This window comes from Erpetoichthys calabaricus, chromosome 15 (assembly GCF_900747795.2).
Source record: "Erpetoichthys calabaricus chromosome 15, fErpCal1.3, whole genome shotgun sequence".
NCBI lineage: Eukaryota > Metazoa > Chordata > Cladistia > Polypteriformes > Polypteridae > Erpetoichthys > Erpetoichthys calabaricus.
In genome coordinates, this window is record NC_041408.2 from 38,460,198 (window position 1) to 38,486,946 (window position 26,749).

General features: G+C 38.8%; 1 protein-coding gene across 1 annotated transcript in view; it reads left to right on the forward strand.

The window, feature by feature from the left end:
• Positions 1-18,256: 18,256 nt before the first annotated feature.
• The window catches only part of LOC127525920 (uncharacterized), a 365,431-nt gene continuing 356,938 nt past the window's right edge, over positions 18,257-26,749 (forward strand). Inside the window, exons 1-4 of the mRNA XM_051919237.1 lie at positions 18,257-18,561; positions 18,882-19,089; positions 19,217-19,383; positions 19,466-19,596. Of these exons, the coding sequence (XP_051775197.1) occupies positions 18,403-18,561; positions 18,882-19,089; positions 19,217-19,383; positions 19,466-19,596 (665 nt within the window). The 5' untranslated portion in view covers positions 18,257-18,402. The remainder of the gene's footprint in view (positions 18,562-18,881; positions 19,090-19,216; positions 19,384-19,465; positions 19,597-26,749) is intronic.

The window sequence follows — 26,749 nt, forward strand, 5'->3', positions numbered from 1 at the left end:
TAAGATGAATATCTTTCCTAAACTTTTTTTTTTTATTTCAAAACATTCCAATATATATCAATAAATCATTTTTTAAGCAATTAGTCTCAACAATAACCTCATTCATTTGGAACTCAAAACACCCACGTATCCGAAGAGTGACCCTACAAAGACCTCAGGCAGAAGGTGGCATAGCTTTAGCTAATTTTCAGTTTTATTACTGGGCAGCAAACATACAAGCCATAAAAATCTGGACACAAAAAAATGAACATACACAGGCTTGGCTCGCTATAGAAGTAAAATCCTGTAGTACTTCTTTATACTCCCTGTTCTGCACTCCAATAAATGCAAGTTATCGCAAATATACTAATAACCCAATTGTGCTTTACTCACTCGCATTTTAAGATGGAAAATCTTTTATCCGCGGCACCTCTGCAAGAGAACCACCTCTTTCAAGCCTCGCAAACATATCCAGTTTTTAATACCTGGAAAGTTTTGGGATTAAAATGCTCAGAGATCTATATATAGACAACATATTTGCATCTTTTGAACAATTACGTTCCAAATTCAACCTCCCAGCTACACATTTCTTTCACTATCTTCAAATCAGAAATTTTGTTAAACAGAAACTGCCCGATATTCCTCACTTCGTACCCTCCACCATGCTGGAAGAAATACTGCTCAATGTCGAGGAATTAAACACCATTTCCGCATTATATAAAATCTTATTAGAGTCTCTACCTTTCAAAGACCCAAGAGGACATTGGGAAGAAGATCTCTTAATCAATATATCAGAAAAGCAATGGAAGGTAGCAAAGCAGAGAATTCACTCGAGCAAGATCCAACCTGCGAACGCTGCAACCAAGCTCCTGCCTCACTGGGTCACATGTTTTGGGCCTGCACCAAACTAACATCATTTTGGACCAAAATTTTTAAGTGCCTTTCAGACAGCCTTGGGGTCACAATCCCTCCTAACCCATTAACAGCTGTGTTCGGTGTTCTTCCAGACGGACTTGAAGTGGAGAAGGACAATCAAACGGTGATTGCATTCACTACACTTTTGGCACGCAGACTTATTTTGTTAAATTGGAAGAATCCTAACTCTCCTCTGATGAGTTAGTGGGAAACCGATGTTTTATATTATTTGAAATTGGAAAAAATCAAATTCTCAGTTAGAGGATCTGTACAGAACTTTTTCAAAACCTGGCAGGATCTAATCAATATTATTTTAGAATAAGAGAAATAACTATTACCGCATTTATTTTCCTTCTCCATTTTTTATATACCTATATATATTTCTACCTTCTTTTTGTTTATTGTTGCCTTATTAAAAAGCCCTAAGCAATTCTCCTCTGGCTAAGCTCTCCTTCTCAGGGGTGGGGTTTGATTTGTTTTCAATTTTTCTTTTTTTTTTTTGTTATAAATTGATCTATTTGTATGGAATGATTACAATAAAATGAATAAAAATTAAAAAAAAAAAAAATGACACACTGTATTCAATAAGCTTTCATGCCATAAATATACAACTTATGAAATATTATTCTTTCCTATAAAATATGTATTATTATTTTGCTTGCTGTTTGCTTACTGTGCATTTTTTGCATTTTGTTTTTATTAATTGCACTATATCAGTCAATGAGAAAGTGTTTGTTGGGCTCTGCTACAAGAAATGCTGGCAAAGTTATTTGCTTCCAGAGATTGCTAGAAAGGGTTTGGAGAGAATAATTTAAAAATATGTATATTTATTTTGTATGGGTTCATAGTAAGAGACTTTACTTGGTTTTAATGGCTGAAATTGTAGTAAATGAGTCACATTTCAGAAGCCTTAAAGCCAGACATTTACTGCGACTGGATCTGGAAACATAGGAGTATGCCCTGGCATACTGAACCAGAAACTCTGTATGATGCAAGACCAGAGCATTTAATTTGTCTCTAGTGTTAGAATTGAGAATTTCATGCCCCTGATCCACCACACAGGGATGTGAGGTCTCACATTGGAGCTGTTTTGACAATGATGAGAACTGATTTCTTGTGAAGCCCAAAATCATATAAGGAATTCCATGTTTTTTGACAACACTCCAGCATTGACTCTCTGAAAAGACAAGAAAAAACTCCCAAAAATTAACATTGTAGGAAATAAAATAAATTGAAAACATTTTGGTTAAGTCAATGCAGCTAATCCTCTTCACAGACCTAGATGGCCAGTCTGTCACTGCCACCTCAGAAATACAATACAATAATGTAAATGACTTTGTTCTTACACAGTTCTCCTCACCAAGTGTGGGCGCAGCGTGCTGCAACAACTCTCAAGGCAAAATGCAAGAACAGATAATAACCCTCACTAAATACTGAATTATCACATATGAGGATACAGATTTGTTCAAATAAATAAAAAAACAAAATAGAGAATAATTAATATAAATGAAAAACAACAATATCTGTTCATCAGCTAATTGCAGAACCATGGCTCAGTTGTAGAAAAGGAGTCAGACAAGTCAGACACAGTCAGAGTCGTGAAGACCTCGGCCAACAAGCTGTCTCCCCACTGCTGGACATTCCACAGCTGAGTCAGTGCGGGCTGGCCAATCTGATGAAAGGATCTTTCTACTTGATGATTCCAGTGCTCCTTTATCTAAGATGACTTTTCAATAGAAAGGCAAAAAACGTGGCACTAAAACAGTGGCATCAAAGAGCTATACTGAGAAGAGAAACTGAACAGGGTAGAGTTAGTAACAGGTTATTAATATTGTATTACTTATAATTTAGTACTAATGACTAACAACAGAGATGTAGTATGCACAACTAATCAGTAGCTGTATGTAGTGTGTACTAAACTGCAGCAATGAGTCTTCAGCCTGGATTTAAAAGCTGACACTGAAGGGGCACATGTTATTGTAGTAGCTTTGGGACTCTTTAGTTAAAAGCTCAACCTCCCACTCATTATTATTTTGTTAATCATTGGAATCATACACAGGCTGGCATCTTGAGATCTTAATGTGTGTTTGTAAGTAATGATAAGTTCAGATACTGTAAGTAAGCAGAGCTTTGGCAATTTAAAGCTTTATGTGTTAAAAAGAGGATTTTGAAATCTGCCCTAAACTTAACTGAGAGCCAGTGTAAGTCTGGACTTAAGAACTGGGTCCTAATACTGAGGGACAGCATATCTTACTTCTGTGTATAATGATGATGTACTGTCAGCACATTTCAGTACATACTGGGATCGAATTGATAAATAAGAACTAAACCAGGGAAAGACAGTGCCTGTGAGCCCAAAGTCAGTTTCCAGTCTGTGTAGTATAACAGAATGGTCAAAGGTATCAAATTCTGTGCTGAAAGCTAACAACATAATTACAGTGAAATTTTCTTCATTAGATGATATTAGAATGTTGTTTACAACATCAGTTAATGCCATTTCTGTACTATGACTGATGTGAAAGCCTGACTGAAACTTCTCAAATAAATTTGATATGTAAGATGAGACTGAAGCAGATTGGCAACAACATCCATCCATCCATTATCCAACCCGCTATATTGGCAACAACATTTTCAAGTTATTTAAGAGAGAATTGTAAATTTGAAATGGGTCTAGATCCTGCTTTGTAAGTAATGGTATGATAACTGACACTTTTAGTTTATCAGGAACCATGGCATTCAGTGATGAGCTATTCATAATGCTAAGAAGTGGTCCTGCAAGAACATTTGTTGAGCTTTTTATTAGATTTGCTGGCACTGGATCTAGGGAACAAGTAGTAGGTTTCATTTTAGTTAAAAGTTCTGTTCTGTGACATTTTAGTTAAAAGTTCTGCTCTGTGACAAGATTAAAATTTATAAAGTGGTTCTCACTTACAGGATCTGTACAAAACCTCTTTAAAACCTGGCAGGATCTAATCAATAACATTTTAGAATAAGCATTTATACTGAGGAAGCAGATTATCGTCCCTTTTATTTGTATTTATTTATGTATTATTTATTTACATATTTTTCCTACTATTAAAGTTTCATTCAGTTGGTCTAGCTCTCTTTCTCTTTGATTTGTTTCGAAACTAGTTTTGTATAACTTGACTTGCTTGTGTGGAATGTTATTTTATTTTAATAAATTCAATAAAATTAAAAAAAAAATTCTAAAGTGGTATATGCAAGGTGATCAAGGGTTTGCCAAGCTAGGTTGGGTTTGCACTATGATCCTGAAATCTGGGATCTTATATTTTCAATTTTCTCATTAAAGAAGTTCATTAAACCTGTACCAGATTCCTTCAGAGTTAGATTTACAAATATATGAACCCAAAAGACTGCAGTGGGCTGGCACCCTGCCCGGGATTTGTTCCTGCCTTGTGCCCTGTGCTGGCTGGGATTGGCTCCAGAAGACCCCGTGACCCTGTGTTAGGATATAGCGGGTTGGAAAATGACTGACTGACTGACTGAACCCAAAAGAGTAGCTTATTCAGTAGTCAATGTGCGGTTATGTTTCATATCTCATTAGCAGTCTTTACACACACATAAGTAAGGTACATATTTGGCTAAGAAAGAAATTTATAATGACCAGAGAGAGTGGAGAGAGCACATTTGCTCTGCACCCTCCATGTGTTCTAAATTTGCTCTTGCAATTCCACAATTCATACTCATTCAATACACATGAAAATATAGAATGGTGTACAAAAAAAACAGATTTCAATTTTGACCTCAAATTAAATATTTAGTTGTCTTTAAAAGCTTTTAATTTTGATGCTTTAATCAATTTTAACACAGACTGTTCAACAAAAGGATAGCAAGAAAAACAAAAGAATATTTTATTTAAGGTCAAAATGTGGTTTTTAAATATTGGATTTTTTATAAAATTGAAAACTGCTTATGGTCTTGCCTTTATTTGTAAATGAAGTCCATGCACCTATTCTTCACCACGAAAATCTCTGTCACTTTCTTGTAATAGTCCTCCTTATTTTCCTTTAGTTTTTAAAGTCTTAGTCTTCCAATTTGGCAGTCAGTCGAAACAAAAAAAACAAACAAATGGACCACTGGAGTGCACTTGACTTTCTGATATTGCTAACTTATTGGTGCATAGAACCTCTACGTAGAAGAACAGCAGCAACGAGCACCTGTTGGGCTCACATGCTTCAGTGTGGCACAGTACTGTCTGCCTCCTGTTGTGCCTTTCAACTGCAGTTTTATGTTCGATCAGCAAGACTAAATATGTCACACACACTCATTAAAGATATTAGCCAGACTGTGGAAAGTCAGGGTGCATAATAAACATGTCTGTAAACATTATATTGGTGACATACAGAGAAACAGCAACAGGCACGCGCCAATTGCATACATCAATCTTGTGTGTGAGGCAGAGCGCAGTCCAAGGTGAGGCTCTTCTGGTCACTGCCATACCTTGCATTTCTCCCCTGTATTTGAACGGGAAATGCGCAAATTCAGAGTTTTTGACTATAAAAATGATCAAAATTATTGGAATCATGCAGAAAAAAAATTTATAGCACAGACCTTTACAGACCAAATTTATTTTATGTTATCATTAATAGTTTTTTTACTTTTCATGATGACTGCATGCCCCTGATCTGTACTGCTAATGTCTCTTGGTATTTTGGAGTCTTGTTCTGAATTTTCATTTATTAGATTAGCCACTGTTTTAAGCATTATACAAGGATTATTATTGTTGTTATTTATTATTTTAGAACAGTAGTCCAAGCAGGCTTTAAAGAGAGCTTTTTTATATTTTTTAACACTCTCTGACCATGCAACTTGACAAACCTGTAGCCTTGTAGCTTTCCATCTATGTTTCAATTTTCCACACTCTAATTTAAGAGCTGGAGTGCTCTCGCTTAACTAGGGTGAGTTTCTATGTGCTTTCATCACTTTTGTTTTATGGGGAGCTACTGCATCCAGAGCCTCTCTCAAGGTCATATTATAATTTGATGTTAGCTGATCTAAATTGTTTTCCACAATTAAACTTCACTTACTCAAAATATCAACAAATTTTGAAGCAGAGTTACAATCTAGATGTCGCGGCTGTCTTTGTTTTAACCTGTGAATGTATTGGTAGGGGCAGAACCAAATCAAACAGAATTAATTAGTGATCATTCAATCACTTCATATCTAATGTATGGTTATGATTAAAATTTGGACCATTGACAATCTGACAGTATTACTGAGTTTAAAAAATATGTAAAACATTTGATAAAAGTTTCCATATCCATATTAATGTGTACATTAAAATACCCCAACATGATCTAAACGCAACATGATCATAATTTATAACTAAGCTATACAGTACATTATGTAGCTATAGTGATGAGATTCACATGATACAGTAGGTCACTGGCAAAGACAACAGTAGAATCATGAAGGAAACATTTAATAGACATCCAGGAAAAGGCATGATCTTGATTTTACCCAGGATTAATAAAAATACATTCTTCAAGCGTAGGAGTCAAAAAGCAATGAATTTAGGATTCTGAAGCAAAGATGCATTAAATTTCCATTATGGTGTCCAATTAATCAGAGAGGACAAAAACATCTGTAGCGCAGCACAATTATGATCTGAAAGGCAGGAGGAGAGGAGACTAGCATCAGTAACAGTAAAATCTAGGGAATAAGAAACAAAAATGCAATAGATGTGGGACTGAGACATAAATAGTTGAGAAAATTAGTACTCTTTAACAGAAGGGTTGATTAAACGGTATAAATCAGCAACAAATGTTAATAAGCTACGAGCTGAAGGAAGGAACCCATGTCTCAGGAAAGGAGGACATTTATCTAGAACTGAGTCAAGAACAGCATTGGCATCTAAGCCAATAACAAACTGTTAGTCATGGTGCATATGAATCTGACTAGCCAAGTCCTTTGAAGGTGCCGTAGAAGGGGGTGGGGGCATAAGCAGCAATAAGTGGAATCTTCCTACCATCAAGATGAGATAAGAGATAACAGTTCCTACCACACATCTGAGGAAAAAAAAAACCCAGAGGAAGACAGGAATAGTTCAATCAATTAGTTTTTTATTCAGTCACAGATGAGTACATGGATTCTGCGTTGCAAGGCAGAGGAGCAAAGTTCCATTTTTCGATTGGCTTTTTATAATTTCTTCTTCCTCCCCCTTCCCCTTACTTAATCAAAAAGCATAATATTGTTCACTTAAGCATTTTATTTTATAACGCTAATGGGCCATCAGTGCTTTTTTTTTTTTTTTTACTTGAAGGAAAGGTCATCTTTCCTGTGTCAAATAGACGCGTTCCTAAAGAAATTGGAAATTGTCCTAGGTCAGCTTATTGCACCATATCTTATGACAGACGCCTGTATAAATAACCTGCCGTTATAGCAAAATGGCTTTGTCAGCTATTAACCCTAAGTAGCTTATAACCAGTTAATTTTTCTTTCACATTTCCCCCATTTTTTTTTATGTTTGTGGAAAAGTTAAAGTATTGGGTGTCGTCTTTCTGATCAGTATACTCAAGGACCGGAGATATAGAAAGAAGTTGATGTGCCACAAAATGAGTGATAAGGGAACAGACTCAGGGAAATGCACAACAAAGGAGTAGACAGATATAAGAAGGATAGTGCCTACAATGATGGCGAACTAAATAAGGGACACTTTCCAGCTGGAAAATAGTGAATACAACCACTCAAAAATTGACTTAGGTGCAGTAGTTACATGAACAATAAATTATTTTTGAAGTGACTTTATCTTGTTAAGGGCTATAGTAAAGGACCTATTAGGAGCAGTGTTGTTAGGAATTGAAGTACAGCAACTGTTGCTGAACACAACACACACCTCCCCTTTCAGCTAGGAACCAGGCCAATTGGCTAGTAGCGTATACTTCCTGACATTAAGATACACTTGAAAGGGTAACTGGGAGAGTTATGTGCATCCTCTAAAATATCACAAGTGAAAAGGTTATAGGGAAGGTGTAGCAGTGGCACATGCATAACAGGACTCAACCGCTTATGCCACAGATTATCCTCTAGGTAAGAGGGAATAATCCCTTGACAGAGTCCCACCACAGTAAGTCCAAAAAATAGTGACAGCTATTCAGCTCTTCAGTCCACTTTTTACAGTGAGAGACATGCATTCAAGAAGGGAGTCCTTCAACCTTCACAGCATGCAGGGCGCTCAGCAGCACTTGGAATGGCCCTCTCCACCTAGGTTGATGCCAGTGTTTATGTCGTGTGTCTCTGATGAGGACCTGTCCCAGAAGGTATAGGAATGGACGGTTCAGGTAATGAGGTAGTCCTCCACGTTTCCCTCACCTATTCACGCACTGTCTGTAAGGCATGACGCAGACCTGAAAGAAAAGATGCAAGATCATTGTCGACTGTGTGGAGAGTAACTTTACCTTGCGAAAGGCACATCGGCATGGGGCGGCCAGTAAGAATATCAAAAGGAGAGAGCCTTATCTGGCGATGAGCCCTTCCCTGCAGACCAGCTAGAGCCAAAGGCAATGCATCAGGGCAGGATAGGCCTGTTTGTTCACAGATTCTTGCGAATTTTAATTTTAAGGTGGAGTTTACACGCTCCACCATCCCTCCAATCTGTGGATGGTATTTGCAGTAGTGACGGACATCAATCTGCAGCCACTGAGACAGCTCTTGTAACAGAGTACAAAGTGAGTTCCATTATCAATTTATAATTTCTTAGGCAAACCCCAATGAGGGATAATTCCTTCAACTTGTGCTTTGGCCACTGACTTGGTATCTGCATGCTGACAAGGGAAGGCTTCCACCCAGTGAGAGAAAACATCAATGATTACCAAACAGTATTTATAGCCATGAGACGGGGTTAATTCAATAAAATCCATCTGCAGATGTTCAAAAAAGGGCCGTCTGGCATTGGTGTTACAGCTGGACTTACCTGCAATTTTTTTCCTACATTAAACCTTTGGTATAGTGCACAGCTTTCACAGAACTGATCAACACAATTCAAAAATCCTGGGGCATACCAGGGTATTTGCACCTGTGCCATCATTGCATCTCTGAAAGTGTGGTCCAGACCGTGTGCAGCCTTTGCAATACCTGGAAGAAAAAAAGCTTTTGGGAGAAAAGGATTTTTAGTTAATGGATGAATCCCTTTCAGTCTTTTTCTGCACCCTCTTTCTGCCACAACTTTATCTCATTTTCTATTGCTACAGTTTGTAGAGATGAAACTGCATCCTTGGGTGACTTTTGTTCTTCTGTTGTAGGGATAAAGAGGTTAGTGGTGAGGTAGGATCCTGGGCGGCTTTCTTTGCCCACATGTCTGCTTGTGCGTTTCCCTCACTCACTGGATTAGTTTTCCGCGTGTGATCTTCACACTACCGCAAGCACGGCTGTCAAATGAGATGTTCTTGCCTGTACTAAGATGGAATGTACAGCATGTGGTACCTTAACAGTTAATGGACTCATTAGAACAACATCTGAGCATTGTAATATGGCCTCTGTTGTTGTAGCAGCTGCTTTCAAACAGGCTGGGTTTGTAGTGGCCACTGGATCCAGTTTTTTAGAACAGTACGTGACCGGTCTTTGTCTGTCTCCATGTTGTTGGGTTAATACTGCAGTCATACACCCCCCTTTCTTGTCCACGAACAGTGAAAGGACGAGACTAGTCCAGAAGGCCTAACGCAGGTGCAGACATCAAAATTTCTTTTATATCAGTTAAAGCCTTCTCTGCCTGCTCCGTCCATGAAATTTTATTAGCCAAGGCCAAATTAGGAGAAGTCGCTAGAGCTTGGAGTGGCTGTGCTGTTTCAGCAAAATCTTGAACCCACTGCCGGCAATATTCTAACATTCCAAGAATGGAAATAACCTGACGGCATGTAGTAGGAAGAGGTAAATTTTTAATAGCCTCAAAATCACTATTTCCTTATTAAAAGAACAGCCACATACTAAAAGCTGCGGTATTGCAGTACAAAGTGTATTTAATGCCTGTAAATACAAGTTTGGGTTATAGGGATGCTCCAATTGATCATCCGCCACATGAAATCGGCTGATTTTCACTAAAAAAAGAATCAGTGATCAGTAAAAAGGCTGATCACAAAATCTGATCTTTTCAGCACCTGCTTTTCTAACCTTTACGGTAATTTAGTTGTAGTGCTCCTTTATGTGAGGTAGTATGGTAGTTGAGACTGCTCAGCTTTTTTTTTTTTTTTTTTTTGCAGCAAATTTTCTGCAGTGTAAACAAACAACAGCAAGAGTAATAAACTGAAAAAAGTAATTGGAGCAATCACCCTGTGCAAATGACAAGAAATGCTACTTTAAGCAATTCAGACCTTTATTTTGTGCTTTAAATTAAAATGGACACTGCTTGAGTTTGGATAGCATGCTTGTTTAAAATGCAGCAGCACACACTTAATTGGAAAAGGAAAAGATAAAGCCGAATTTGAAATTGCTGCTTAGTAAACAGTAGGCTTTTTTTTACTGATTTGTACTGTGTTTATTATTTGTTACATTGTGTCATACAACATAAGTTTTGGTAAGAAACAGCACTACGTAATTAAAATGGTAATCCATATTTTATACTTGCACCTTAAGAATTATGAATATCTACTTGATACAGTAAAGAAAAAATACCTGTACAAATGTAGTAAATGAATATTTTAACAGCAAAAAGCTGTACTGCAATTAATGATTTAAAATGATTAAAACTAAAAGTGCATGTACATTTACATTAAACAGCATTTAATCACCAATACAAATTAATTGATTGTGCAAGAACATAAATTTGGCTCATCTGAGTATTACTTATAGCTCTGTAAATCCATTTTCGAAGGAACATTTTCTAATAGTAAAATGCTTCTTTCTCATTAGAAATATCAGCGTTTAGAGCAAAAAAAAAAAGAAAAATCACATACAAAGTACAATATAAAGTATAGAGTACATAAGGCCTGTAAACACTGCATTGGTAACACTGAATAAAACTCAAAGATAAATGTTTATTAATACAGAAACAGTTTCTAATGGCACTAACTGTGGTTTCCTATAAGGAAATCCTGCTTCAGAGAAATTAATTACTGCAAGAGCAGTTACATAGGAAAGTTGTGTAGGGTGGGGTGTATGATCGGTTAATTAATTAATCAGTTTTACCTTCAGCAATGCTGGTATTTAATTAAGCCAATCAACCAGGCACACCCAAGAGACACCAGGTTAAATATAGGTTGAGTGAATAATCTCTTATTCACTTCCCAGCTGGGATGCCAGAAATATAAAGAGAGCTGTACAATTTAACAAAGTTCATAAATCAGTGAAAGTGTTGTGGCGGACAGCCGGGACCCTTGCCCGGCTGGGACACCCCTATAATGGCAGAACTGGAGGATAGAGCATATTCATGGCCCCCAGCTGCCCGCTACATTTATTTATAACATAAGAATAATAGAAGATGGATATATTCAAGTATATAGAACTTATGAATTCTGGTCTTTCAATTCTTGTATTCAACAAGAATAAGTTCTTAAGCTAGTTAATAAATTTCTTGTGTTTGCAAGAGTAGTGTTGCATAACTGCTTGGAGTACTTTCTTACTGCAAGAACAGCTTCAAAGCTAAAGATTCTGTACCTATTGTACTGAGTATATGCAAAGCCAGTAAGCACTGGTTTGGTACGAAAGGACATAACTCAAAAGAGTTATGTCCTTTGCAAATGCAAGAGTGCAAATGAATTAGTATAAAAAATTTCTACAACAATATTTATTTATATGCTGTGGTGGGCTGGCGCCCTGCCCGGGGTTTGTTTCCTGCCTTCTGCCCTGTGTTGGCTGGGATTGGCTCCAGCAGACCCCCGTGACCCTGTAGTTAGGATATAGCGGGTTGGATAATGGATGGATGGATATTTATTTATACGGTATATTTTCTTATATGCTTACATGCTTTACAATGTTGATAGCTACACATAGTCAACAAAAGAAATGAAAACTCTGCAACAGTTATCACTCGGAGACTTCTCTATTTATGAGGAGCCAACCATTCAAGAGGTGCATGATCCATAATTAGAGTGTACTCTTGATCCTGTACTTCAATATATTGATTGTCCATTTAATTGCAAAGGTCTCTCGTTCCACCACAGCATACTTGGTTTTCCATTCAACATGTTTCTGCCTCAAGTAAAGAATGGGATATGCTCATCATCACTAACATTCTAACTCAAGACAGCAACAAAGCCTGTTTCTAATGCATCCATCAAGAAGTTAAAAGGAAGAAAGAAGTTAGGTGCAACTGAAATGGAGGGCCTACTTAAAGTCAATGAATGCCATTGCTACAGCTGGATTTCAGACAATGAAAAGACTGATTTCTACTCGTTTCCTCCAAAGTTTGAGTAGGTTAACGTAGTTGGCCCCTTTTGAGAGGCCTCATGTGGTTGTTTCACCATGTAATCTATGAGCCTTTTGCACTCTTTATCCTCACAGGGACCTTACCAGGCTGCTAAAAATTTGGACTGGGAGATGCAAACAAAGGCGATAATGCGGTCCCTGGGGTAGAATTTATGGAGGGTGTTTCCGCAATTGAATAGCCTCACTTGGGTCCTTTGAGTGACTTCCAAATGGGACTAGACAAGGGGATGAATGTATTTGAACCTTTCGTGCAACTATGCTATATATTCCAATATATTGATAGGTTAGAAGTCCAACTCCTCCCACATCTCCTTGACCTGATCCAGAATTCCCTTTGGCTATCTCCCATAAAGCAGCTTAAGCAGGGAAAAGCTGGTGGACACTGTGGCACCTCTCTACATGCAAAAAGGATGTATGGGATAAGCTGATCTTTTGTCTTCTCTGACCATTTTTTTCAATATCAATTTTAATATCTGGTTGAACCTTTCGACCAGACCATCCATTTGTGGATGATGAACTGATGTTTTTAATGTGGTCAATATTTTAAAGGACCTCTAGTTCTTTAAAATTTTAAGACATAAATGGAGCACCCTAATCTGTAAGGATTTCTTTAGGAACTCTGACATGCCCAAACACCCCCAATAACTCCCTACTGATTGTTTTAACATTTGTCAGATGCATTGGGATGGCTTCTGGGTATCGAGTGGCATAATCCAGACAGTGCAAGAATATATTTTTTGCCAGGAACAGACGTTTCAGAGGTACAACAATATCCATTCCTATCCACTCAAACACAATGTCAACAATCGGGAATGGAACCAGCAGCACCATCTGATGCCATGGTATTTGTCTTAACTGACACTCCTGACAAGATGCATGGAAATGTCACACTTCCTTATTGATTCTGGGTCAAATGAAGGTAATTTAATATTTTGAGGGTTTTTATTGGATGCACCAATTCACATACCCTGTCAGTACGGCCCGGGGACTGATAGTAACTGCTGCACTTGGCACTGGTTCTCCGCCTCGCAATAAAAAGGTTATTCTCTAAAATAAAATATGTTCTCTGTGGCCTGGAATTGGAGATGGATGTAGCATTTACAGAAACCACTGCATTACTGATGAATTTTAAACAATCATCATTCCATTCTTCCCATTTAGAGATAGAGTGAGAGTGTAGGCCTTGTATAGAATCAGAAGGAGCATCCTCTAGTGTGTCAGCTGGTGGGAGGTCATCTGACATGGTCAAAGTCACTGGACCTCTATGTCTTGATGGTTCTTACTTTCCATACAACACACCATACACGGAGTTGACATGTCTTGCCTGGTATCAGCTCCCTGGACTTCTGGGTAAGAACATACTGACTGTACACACAAGATGCTGGTTTGTTCATCTTTATTTCCAGACCTGTTTCTCCTGATAATCATTGCATATGGGGGAGCCAGGTGTACCACCACTTGTAGACATTTCGCTCAGCCTTGGAATTGGATAAGACGGTCTGTCAAGGGATACTGTAAATGTGTGTGTCCCAGTGAATACAGGTAAGACTGGTGTCATTATTAATATATTGTTACTAACAAGCAAAATGGCAAGCAATAATAGAAATGTTGCTGCCAGAATCTAACAAAGCAGTCATTGTGAACACATTAATCACAATAAAAACCCTTATGTGAGGAAGAACTCAGTGATACTAAAGCACGCTCTTTAGGTATGTCTAGGTAGAGGCAGTTGGTGATCAACTGATGATTAACCCACTCTTGATCCATCTCAAGGTGGTAATTACAGACCAATCTCTCTGTTCTCCATTCTTTATAAAATACTGCAACTTGATGTCTCTAACCAAGTCTCTTTCTTTCTTCTGCAGAACAGACTGCTTAATTCTAATCAGTCAGGATTCAGGAAGGGCCACTGCATGGTGACCGCTCTATTCCCTTTTTTCGATACGTTATTGTAGACAGGAGGTACCACCATATTTTCTGTGCTCATCCTGATAAATCTCTCCTCTGTCTTTGACACGGTCAACCACCAGATCCTCCTTGCCACCCTATCTGACCTTACTGGGACTCCTCTCCGGTGGTTTATATCCATCTCTTGTGAAGATCCTATTGTGTGTCCTAGCACTGAGAGATGACAAGGGTGCAGCAGGTGGGCATGAGGGTGCTCCAAGGATCAGTGCTGGCCCTGTCTTCTTTTCCTTATACATTATCCAGTCCTATAGTTTCTCTTATCAATTCTATGCTGATAATTGCAAACTTTACCTGTTGCCCCCTCCAGAGGACCACATGTTTTCAGCTAGAATCACTGCATGTCTCACTGATATTGCAACATCGATAAAGGAACACCATCTCCAGCTCAACCTGGAAAAGACGGTGTTTTTTGTTATCCCAGCTTGTCCATCTATTTAGCGCCCCCCCCCATCTCTGTTCAGCTTATCACTAACACCTGCCAAGTCAGTACATAACCTTGGGTTGGTGATTGATGGCCGGCTTTCCTTTAAGGACCATGTTGCTTGGTCTCTTGGTCTTTCACTTCGATCAATTTGGAGTGGTGGCTCTGAGGCTAAGGATCTGCGCTGGTATCCCAAAGGTTGCTGGTTCGAATCCCCGTCACTGCCAAAAGAGACCCTTCTCTGCTGGGCCCTTGAGCAAGGCCCTTAACCTTCAATTGCTCCAGGGGCGCTGTACAATGGCTGACCCTGTGCTCTGACCCCAAGGGGTATGCGAAAACTAACAAATTCCTAATACAAGAAATTGTATAAGGCGAAATAAAGAACAATATCTTCAAATTCAAACCATATTTGGCAGAATATGCAGCATAACTTCTGCTCTAGGCTCTGGTCTTGTCATGGCTGTACTAGTGCAACTCTCTGCTGGTAGGAGCACCATGTGTCACCAAGTCGCTACAGATAGTTCAAAATGCAGCAGCATATCTTGTGTTTAACAAGCCAAGCTGGGTAAATATTGCTCCTCTGTTAAGATAGGTGCTACATTTGAATCTTAACATGTGCTGCTACAGGTATAGCCAGCACGTATTAAGTTCAAATCTTTGATTTTTGCCCAAAGAGTAAACAGTGGGTCTGCACTTATACATATGGAGACACATGTCAGGTTCTAAGCTTCTCCTCAGCCACTCAGGTCTGCTGTTGAACAGCATCCAGTGATGTGATCTGTTATGTTTTTTGGGTGTTCATTTAATTCTTAATGTTGTATTACACATCTCAGGCTAGAAGGTCTTAACAAGCCCCTTATTTAATTTAATTAATATTGGGCTTATTGGCACACCAGAACCTATTATTAATTTAGTGCTCTTAGAATAGGGGAAAGGTCCGTTAATCATTAAAATTGCAGATGCTTTACCTGAGAGGTATTCCAAAATCCTTTACATTTTGGTAAGGTTTTAATGTGAATACCCTTTTTAGAGCATGCATTTACAGTAGATGGATTATGTAAAGTCTTAATGAGATGTAACATTTTTTGTCTTTAGTTTCCAGTTTGTCTGGTCCTGATGAAAGGAACATGTCAACCTGATGGACAACAGTGTGAATATTCATTTACGGAAGTTTAAATCTTGGATACTATGGCTGTATTGACCCTCTGGACTTTGATGTTAACAATATGTAATTAAGGGGTGTTTGCCTGATTTTGAAAAATATTTAGTATTTTGGAATCCTCAGTGCTCCAGTAATAATGTTGGAAGCTTTTGTACTTTAATAAAGAAATCATTTTTTAAAATGGAGATTTGGTATACTGTATGTGAACCTATAGTAAGTAACGTTAATAAAAGAAATCGGGAGTAGTCTCTACTATACTAAGATATGGGGATGGATATATGTTTTGTCTTGGTAGAGTAATATATATATTGCTCTACTTTCCCCTATTGTATTATTAATATGTAGCCTTAGAATGCCTAATCTCACAGACTTACCACTGTTTATAAGGTATTATTGTATATAACTTATCCCCACCTTCCCTTCTGTATCTATAACCTTAGGCAATTAGAAATAGTAAAAGACAAGCAGAAGTTAAGTTACAGTTTAAACAATGTATTAGTATTATTGATAATATTCATAAATAATAACAAAATACAAAGTACATTTGAATATTGGCAACCATACAACCTGATTAAATGATGATATGTAGTTCAGGTGGCACACAGACTTCTGGTTACTTAAATGTCTCTAGTTAAGGCATCATTGATGCTCAGCTTTCAGCCACATGTCTGTTCAAAATGGCTGCTGAGCTGTGCTGTTCATTGTGTTCTCTTCAGGTTAGCAAGAGAGATGCTTCTTCATCATATGTTGGTTGGTAAGAGAGAGATACTGAGGTTAAACACATACATTTATAGATGTTCTGTCCAATCCCGAGAGCCAATAGCACATCATGGTACTTAAAGGCTTCTGAACCAAGCCAATTCCAAACAGCCATACTTCAGACCAATGGGGGAAATAGAACATCTTAACACCTGCCCCCAAACCATATGTTAAAGTACACCTTATCCCATTGGCGGGGGTAGAAATGACTTTAGCAAAGAAACACTTGCCAAACTGGTTTAAAACACACATCCCCCAAATCCTGTCATAAAATTCAAAGAGGCTCAGCCGTAAAAGGGGGGCAAACACGAATGCCTCTCACCAAAGTAACACTAAATTACATTGCTTTGCCTAAAAATCAAATAAAGACATACAAAAATATTCATCAAATAATATGTAAAATCTCACATCACAACAATATATATGGAGTAAACCGCAAGACAATGATTATATTTTTATAATATGTAGGCTGCATTAAAGAACCATCAGCAACAAATCAAATTAATATATTGAACAATTATTATAAAAGTTAAGTTGAATAAATCAGACTCTGCAGCAGCATGAATACATAAACGGTTAACAGAAATAGCCCAAACGTTAATAGAAATCTACGTTTTGTACCTAACACTTGTATTCAAAATTTGGTTGAACTAAGTGAAAACGTATTCAAGTTATCCTGTTTACACACACGCACACACACAAACAGACATACCGGTAATTCCAAAAATGGTATTTTCGGACTCAAGGAAATGTAAAATGTCGAGATTCATCAAAATCTCGAAATTGAATTTTTAGAGGATTCCTATACGTTCCTTATACATCGTATACGAGAAAGTCAAGGAGATCTAAAACGTCGAGATTCATCAAAATCTCGACATCGGATCTTTGGACGAGTACAATTCTCTCCCTATACTTATACGAGAAAGTAAAACGCAGTACAAGATTTACGTATAAGCCACACAAGCTATAGATTAGGGCCCCCGCCTTCTTGGGGGCCCCCCAAACAAATTGTCCGAGTGAGCAATTGTCATATATACTTAAATATACTACAGCATTATTTGTCCCAATCAGGCCCGGCCTTAGGCATAGGCGAAGTAGGCGACCGCCTAGGGCCCTTTCGTCCGGGGGGCCCCGGATCGACTCCTTGGTCTAATTTTCACGCATTTCACAGAGCTTCCAGGGGGGATCCGTTCCCTGGACCCCCCTTTCGCCTAGGGCCCCATAATACCTAAGACCGGGCCTGGTAAAATGATAAATGACCTGGCTGTTCCTTAGTTTGTATCTGGTCTGTATCATGTTGCTCCAGGGCAGAAATACTGTCCCACTCTGCCTAGGGTATTCATGTAATTAGAAGTATTAAATTTGTGTTCCACCTTAAAGAAAGCAAAACGCCGAGGCTAATTTATATTAGAGTCCACTGTGAGTGTACGAGCTCTGAGCCCTATGTGATACGTTTTCAAAAAGAGTGTGGCTGCTGTAATATAGCAGTGGACTTTTATTCTGGCGACTGAACACTCACAAGAAAGTGGGTGTGGTCACAGATTTTACTCTTCAGGACGACCGCGAGTATAAACAATTAAGCACGCCCAACTTAGAAACGAAATGTTTTTGTTGTCTAGGTGAAACCAAGACTAGGACAACTGGTCTGTTTTATCAGAAACATAACATCGAAATTAGTGATTTCTTTCATACAAGCATATCTAACGCTACTACTCGATTTTCGTTTGTTTACAGCTTACTTACTTTTACAGCCTATTGTATTTGAAATAGATTCTTCGGCAGACTTTTCAACAACGACTGTTTATCGACATATCTAAATATGAACAACTGTGACTTGGAAACGTTGAGCGTTTCTCCTGGAGTGATAGCGCCTTCTTTCCATCCGTCTATCTGTGAATATAAAGCTACAGTGCAAAGTGATGTTAGTGAAGTGAAAGTAAAAGCCGTTGCAAGTGACAGCGGAGCTTCCTTTAGAATTGTAAGTCAAATATATTTGTGTTGCATGTTTATTTCCGGTAATGTATTCCTAATAAATATTTTAGTTCGTTGTAATAAAATGGGATTTGTAAAACAAATAATTGAGCTTAAATGAAATACATATGTTTACATATGTTTTTATTTACGTTAAGTAGTTCTTAGTCTGTTGCAAGCTTACCTTGAAATTTTTTTTAGGAAAATGTAAACTGAATTGGGGTTTGTATATTGTAAAGATATTTACCATATGTGTGTTTGGTGTATGTTTTTTAAAGTTACGTTAACAGCTTATGAACTGATATATACTATGTATTTTTTTAACAGTGTGGCAAAGACGGATCAAAGAGTGTAACTCTCAAGGATGGCTCAAATATTATAAACATAGAGGTCACAGCTGAAGATGGAACCACAAAAATGTATTCAATTGAAGTTACGAAGTTGTCTGCTAAAAACGCAGTTTTAGACGGGCTCAACTTAGCTGGGGATTTTCAGCTTATTCCTTTATTTGAATCAAACATACACGAGTATTCATGTAGGTCGAATGCAAAGCAATTTTTAAATCGTGCATTGACTGCATTTATTAAAGAATTATAATGTTGTTAACTATTGTTTTCACTCAGCTATGTAAAGTAAAATGTCTTTTTTATTTTTACATTTAGGTATAGTTCCATGCTTCATTAATACTTTAACTGTACAGCCTTCAGCTCCAGATAAAAATATGAAAGTATATGTTAACGACTCTGTTTCCAGTGCTTCAGTGGCACTGACAGTTGGAGATACAGTTATTGAAATAAAGGTTTATTCGCCAGATGAAACAAATTCCCAGGTAAATAGTAAACATGTTCATATATTTATATGTAATGACCCACTTATTTGTACCTTTATAAAGTATTACTGTATTTTTTCAGACATATGACATTGTTGTCACACGTATGGAGTTTCCTCTTGTGGTGAACTTTTTCAATGCTAAAGAACAGTCATTGTATGAATGTCCCATTTCTTTGAAAGCATTTTACCGGCCAGTGTCAATCAAAGGGAGGTGAGAAAATCATATATATATTTTAAATTTCATATATATGTTTAGATTAAGGATATGTACTGTTAAAAAATACAAGTTTTATTTTTAACCTGGCACTCTTTAACTTAGAGATGAGTTCAAATAAATATTGATCAACAACATCCACCATAAATCATATTTATGCAACCATTGATTGTAGTAATGTTAACAGTATAGGACGATATTTATGTGAAATTAAGAATGTCATTATTACAAATTTCATTAATTCATAACGTTTCTGATTCATAATGCTTAACATAAAGATACTGTAAATATTCTTTTTTTGTTTTAATATGAGGATTGTGAGACCATGAGGTTAATTTCAAGCACACACTGATATATGCATTATTGTTACTTTTGAGCTTTAAGATATTTTTAAAGGCTCAAACATGTTTCTAACCCTAATGTGTAAAACAACAAATATCATATTGGTTTATCGAGGATGGAAAATCTTTCCTTGCAGGTGTATTGTTGTTAAACTCCACTTCATTTTAGCTGTAGTAGAGCAGCCTTGCTAGAAACTAAGAGAAAGCAAACCGAGTTTTGTAGATTGAATTATTTCTCTGGAGTCAAAAACTAATAGATCATCTCCCTATCAAATTCTAAAGAATTTAAGAAAGTGAAGTTCTTCACCTTCATTCCATTGTTTCAAAGTCAATCTATGTCACCTAGAATACAGATCATCCTATGTTTAAGACCGTTTTCATTTTTAAAAACTATGGCTAGCTTCAGCTTTAATTTAGTCTTCTCAATCAAAACTTACACGAGTTTTATTTTTTCAGCCTTATTTTGTTATATTGTTAAAAATAAGGGGTGTATAAAATTGTAAAACACATTCCAAATTGGATGACAAGGTGGTGCAGCGGTAGTGCTGCTGCCTTGCAGTTAGGAGACCTGCATTCGCTTCCCGGGTCCTCCCTGCGTGGAGTTTGCATGTTCTTCCCATGTCAGCGTGGGTTTCCTCTGGGTGCTCCGGCTTCCTCTCACAGTCCAAAGACATACAGGTTAGGTGCACTGGTGATCCTAAATTGTCCCTAGTGTGTGTGTGTGTGTTCCCTGCGGTGGGCTGGTGCCCTGCCCAGAGTTTGTTTCCTGCCTTGTGCCCTATGTTGGGTGGGATTGGCTCCAACAGACCCCCGTGATCCTGTAGTTAGGATATAGCGGGTTGGATAATGGATGGATGGACATTCCACATTTCTGATTCCTTAGAATTTACTATCATTCTCAGTGATTTATTTATTTGTAAGTAATGAGTATAAAACATCTTCTATTTGACTAGTTGTATCTTTTGAATATTGTGAGTCCTCTTCTGTATTTATTATGCCTATGGCAAATGCTCATGTATCTGAACATTGCAAAAGTATGAATATCTAAACAAACTCTAAATATTAGAAATCTTTGCCCTTCTGATGATATAAGGAATGCATTTCCATAGTCTTACAAAATATTTTAAGTGACCCTGTTTTAAGTTAACTCTGTACTGTTCTAATGATACAAAATATATATCTGTACAATCTGCTAAGTTTCTAGGAGAAACTGTAAGTGACTGAATGCCTACATTGCTAAGAACCAATTTTGAGTTGGCTTGTACCAATTACCATTGTATGTAGAATAAAATTTCATGTCTTCAGCTTTTTCATCATTTTCAAATCGTGAGAGATAGGTTCATAGAGAAAACTGATGACACATGTCTCTTTCTTTCTGTGTGACTGATTACTTGCTTGTTTACCAGTCATGGTGATGAAATGACATCTAGAGTTGCTGTCCTTTAAGGCAGCTGCATTCCTGACAAAGGATTTGGGTTACCTATTTAATTGTTTTATTGTTAAGTTACCTTGGAGATAACGTGAGAACTTTCCTAACTCTACCAAAAAAGTTAGGATTTACAGGTCCTCAATGTAACTTATTCCATGTATATTTTTTGTGATGGAAACACTTCCAAGCATTTTTAATCTTGGATAAAACTGAGTTGACATCTCATAGCATATGTTTGTTCAGGCATCACACAAAAACACCCACCTAAGTAGGCATGGAATGATTGTGATGTAATATAGCACTTTAATCTGCTGACAAAGATACAGCAATTAACGGGATAAATGGTGGTGTAATGTTTAGTGTACTTGCTTTGAACATAGGTTGACCCATCCACTTCAGATTTCAGCTTTGCATGATATTTTATCATGGTTGGATCCTAGAATAACACAATCTCATTTTCAGAATCTTTAATATGTAGACCAGGACAAAGTGCCCCAAATCCCAGCTATAGCCATTTTGTTTACTTCTACCAGCCTGGTCACTGTCAAGGATGGCTGCTACTATAGCTAAGTACATCCCCCTTTCTTTTATATATAGGACCCTAGGCCAGGGGTGGGCAGATTCAGTCCTGGAGGGCCGCAGTGGTTGCAGGTTTTTGTTCCAACCCAGTTGCTTAATTAAAAACCAATCCTTGTCAATTATTTAATTGCATGGCTTGTTAGTGCTTTAACTCTGCCATGTCAGGTCATTCTCATATCCTAGATTTATTTTCCTTTCGAAGGATATCATCCAAATGATTTGAAGTCTAAATCCGATGAGTAATTCTCAGTGCTTCACTTTTTTCTCTTCACTTTCCTTCCAAGTATTTAATTAAACCAAATAGTGCATGGTAAATACACACAGGTGTAAATGGTAACAAGCTAAGTGGAGAAATGCTGGCCTCTTTTGTCATTTGCGTGGTATTGCTAATTAGGAGCAATTAAAAACCAAGAATACAGCTGTTTAAGACTAAAATAAGCAATAAGGGTTCAAAATCTTAACGAGTGAGACAACTAAAGTGAAGCTGAAGTGTTACTTGAGCAATAAGGGTTTCTTATTAAGCAATTGGGTTGAAGCAAAAACCTGCAGCCACTGCGGCCCTCCAGGACTGAATTTGCCCACCCCTGCCCTAGGCAACAAGGTAGAGTACAAAAACAAGTAGGAGCTGATGGTTTACCTTTTATTCATGCATTGTTAAGTTGTGGTTCCTAAATATGTACAAAAAGAAGCAAATGGGTGTGACGACTTAATATAAATACAACCAGGATATATAGCAGTTTGTCTTATTAGGAGTCTAAACGTCCAGTATGCGTAGACCACCAGGTGGTTCTTTGTCTTAGTAAGCTGATTGGTCTCTGGTCCTGTGTGGTTTATGATCTGGCATGACCCCTGGAAGGATGGAACAGCAGAGACATAGACTCCAGAAATCACAGGCTTACTTGTTAGCCAAAATGATGCTAATCTTGTGCTTCCATGACTAAGCTGTTGGAACACACTCCACGCTGATAAAAAGGCTCAATATAGCTTTATTCTTTTATTACTGTGCCTTTTTGTAAATAGATCCTGTAACAAAAGGCGCTATACCAGTGCTTGACCTGGCACAGACAGACATGGGAGGCACACTAATAAAAACACAAGTTTTTTTTTTATTTTTCTTCACCTGTGGGTACTGCCTTCCCCGTTTCCCACAGGCACAACACAGTCCCAACAAACAATAAGTAAATGCAATACTTTTTCTTCTCTCTATCTCCTCCACTCATCTCCGGCAAGCTTTGTCTCCCTACTCCCGACTCTGGCTCCTGGAGTAGTGTCTGTTGGTCCCTTATATAGGTTACCTGGAAGTGCTCCAGGTGTTCATTGACTGACTTCCGGAAGCACTTCCAGGTGTGGCGGGAGAACCACCCACACAGGCTCAGGGACAGTTGCAGCACATCCTGGTGGCACCCCCCAGATCCCAACAAGGCTGTAACAAACTCCAATTCCCACGAAGCCTTGCAGGAGTCCGAGGTATCGCTGCCATCCAGGGGGGCTACCATCTAGCATTCCAGGGGAAGTGATGTGCTGTCCACACTTGCTCCAGTCCTACTAAGGCAGAGGCATCCCGGCCGGGCAGGGGCCACGGCCACACCCTTGACAATCCACAAAATCCTCAGGATTGATGGTGTGATGTGTGAGTCAGTGTCTTGCACCCCAAAGACAAGGCTGAGTGTCAGTTCTTTAGCAAAACCAGCTTTATTTAACAGGAACAGCAAGGTTATTTATTGTAGTGGGATCTACCATTCTACTATACACAGACACAGCAAACAGGCAGGGTCAGGGCCAAGTTATAATATTTCCTGCATCACCCATTGGGCGACCTTTGTGCATGTCAGTAGTCAGCTTGTAGTTGTTTCTGTGGTGCTGCGAATGTGCAGTTGTCTTTGTGATGGACAAGCAACCTTCAACAGATGTGGCAGTTGTGCCTTTGCGCATCATCCTGTTGGGGAGCGTCTCAACAGAGTTCAGAAGTCTCACATCACGCCCCACCCAATACCCCCCCCACCCGATTAGCTTTGTCCACATCGGCCAGGCGTGAGGGAATGTCAGCATTGATGTGTGCAGCCCCGGGATGTTGGCGAACAACAAAAGAAAATACATGTAAACTAATAAACCACAGAGTGAGCTGGGCATTCATATCCATTTGTCTGTAGAGCCACTGGGGCAGGTCGTGGTTAGTTACTAGAATAAACTGACATTCCCACAAGTAGTACTGGAAGGCTACTGGGAAGCAATTTCCTACTGAGAAACATGATTGAGTGTTCTTCCCCCTCAAAACATTGTGAAAGCACTGCTCCTAAACCAACACTTGCATCTGTCTGCAGAATAAATTCCTTCAAAAAGTCCAGATTTCACAGAACCAGGAATGAGGATAAAGTGGCTTTTAGGTCTGAGAAGGCACTGTCACAGGCATTGGTTCAGACAACATTACAGTTCTTCCTGCCCTTTGTCAAGTCAGTGAGGGGGACGGCCCGATGCACAAAGTCCCACAAAATTGGGAATGAACCACATGTAGTATCCCGAGTGCCTGAGGAAGGCATGACCCTGCCTCTGTGATCGGGAAGTGGTTGTGCCAGCACCTCCCCCATCTTCTCCATTTGAGGCTCGAGCAAACCCTTCCCTATGAAATATCCCAAATAATTAGTTTAAGACATACCCAGTCTGCATTTCTTAGGGTTAATATCCCAAATAATTAGTTTAAGACATACCCAGTCTGCATTTCTTAGGGTTAGCCATCAACTCTGCCAGCCTCAAAGTGTCAAGCACCTCCTGCAGGTGGAGATCTCCAGTTATTGATGAAAATGACTGCATCGTCTAAATATATGCTCCAGCGTGTGCGGAATGGGGACACAGGATCTACCCATCATCCGCTGAAAGTTCAATGGTGCTGCCATGAGACAAAAAGGGAGATGCGTAAATTCGAACAGCCCATCTGGAGTGGCGAACACAGTCTTCTCGCAACTGGACTCCTCCAAGGGCACTTGTCAATAACCCTTCATGAGATCTAGGGTGGAAATATACGAGGCCCGCCTGAGCTTTTCCAACAAGTCATCCACATACAGCATTGGGTATGTGTCAAACTTAGAAATATTATTCAACCTCCTAAAATCAATACAAAACTGAACTGAACTGTCGGGTTTTGAGACAAGCACAATAAAGCTTTGCCACTCGCTTTTGCTTTCACAAATTACACCCATCTTGAGCATTTGATGGAGTGCTGGACTTCAGTCTGAGGGACCACTGCAGACGTGACCATTACCTGGTGGGAGTCGTGCCACTGCTTTAAAAGATTAAAATGCAAAATTTGTACAGGTTTACATCGACTTGTGAATTCTGACTTTATAATTACTTGGAGACATACACTCTTCAATCACTGCTGGACCTAGCCATTCAGCCCAAAATTTATGCGGATCCGACAGGATCAACACCAGTATGTGATCCCCCTTATTAAACTTGTGGAGTTTTCTTGATTGTCAAAAGTCCCCATTCACTTTTCTCGAAAACTGTCTAATACACCGTGCAGTTGGCAGCCAAATAGTAGTTCGGAAGGACTTAACTCGATAGAAGCTTGGGGGGACTCATGAACAGCAAACAGGAGGAAGGGCACTACTGTATCCTAGGAAGTCGGGTTGTCATGAACCACCTATCGAATTATCTGTTTTAGGGTTTTATTAAATCGTTCATTCAGACCATTTGTCTGCAGATGATAAACCATGGAGTGTAGCTGCTTAATTGCAGAACTTTTGCATAGTTGCTTCATGATGCAAGAGATAAAGGATGTGCCCCCTAAGCAGTCAAAATCTTGCGAGGGATACCAATATGCATGAACATTTCTGAGAGTGCTTTTGCAATAGTCCGGACAGCATGGCCACTTCAGTGTATCTTGTGGTGTAATCGACTAATATAAGCATTTACTGAAAGCCATTTTTACTCTTGGGAAATGGGCCAACAATATCTAGTGCCACCTTCTCAAAGGGGACTTCTAAAATAGGCATTGGTACAAGGGGTGTCCTAGTGGGTCTGTGAGTGAAAACAGTCGGGGCAGGCCTTACAGAATTGCTCCACATCCTAGCCCATATTCACCCAGTAAAATCATTTTGAAATGCATTCCCTTGTCTTTTCTGTGTCGAGGTGACCCCCACAAAATGTGACTGTGAGCAAATTTTAAAATCGTCTACACTGTTCCCACTTGGCACCATTAACTGCTCGACCTGCCCATCACCCAAGCAATCAGAAATCACCTGATACAGGAAACCATCCTTAATTAGAAAATATTGTGTTTAAAGTTCGGTTCCTCTTTCTCAATATAGTGAGAATCATTTGCAACGTGGGCTTGTCTGAATGCAAAATCCAAGTTGCTCTCCGCTTGCCGCAGGCTAGCAAAGTGTCTCTGCGTCCTCTGTGCCTGATTCAGCAACTCGTTCACTGCCCACTGCTGTTTTGTCAGGGTGTTTAGTGGGTGTCCGGTCTGGGGAGGTTGTTTGTGCAAGCGATGGTGTGATAAAAGTCTGTCAGCTGCCCCGGGTTCTCACTTGAGGATTTGTCCCCGACCTCACTGGACAACTCCTTGACTGATGTTGTCAGCGGCAAGCCCCTCTGTATTCACTGGCTTGGTGTCCTCCAGTCTGCAGGTCAGGTCTAACAGTGAGTGGATTGTTCCGGAGCATTTCATCACAAAGGTCCAATATATTTATACAATGTATTTAAACTTAGTTTGCCAATTACACTGACTAGCTGAAGTTTGCTAGTTAGCTAAATTTGTGTTATGTTATGTACTGTGTCTCTTCTTTAGCTGTAGTTAGTG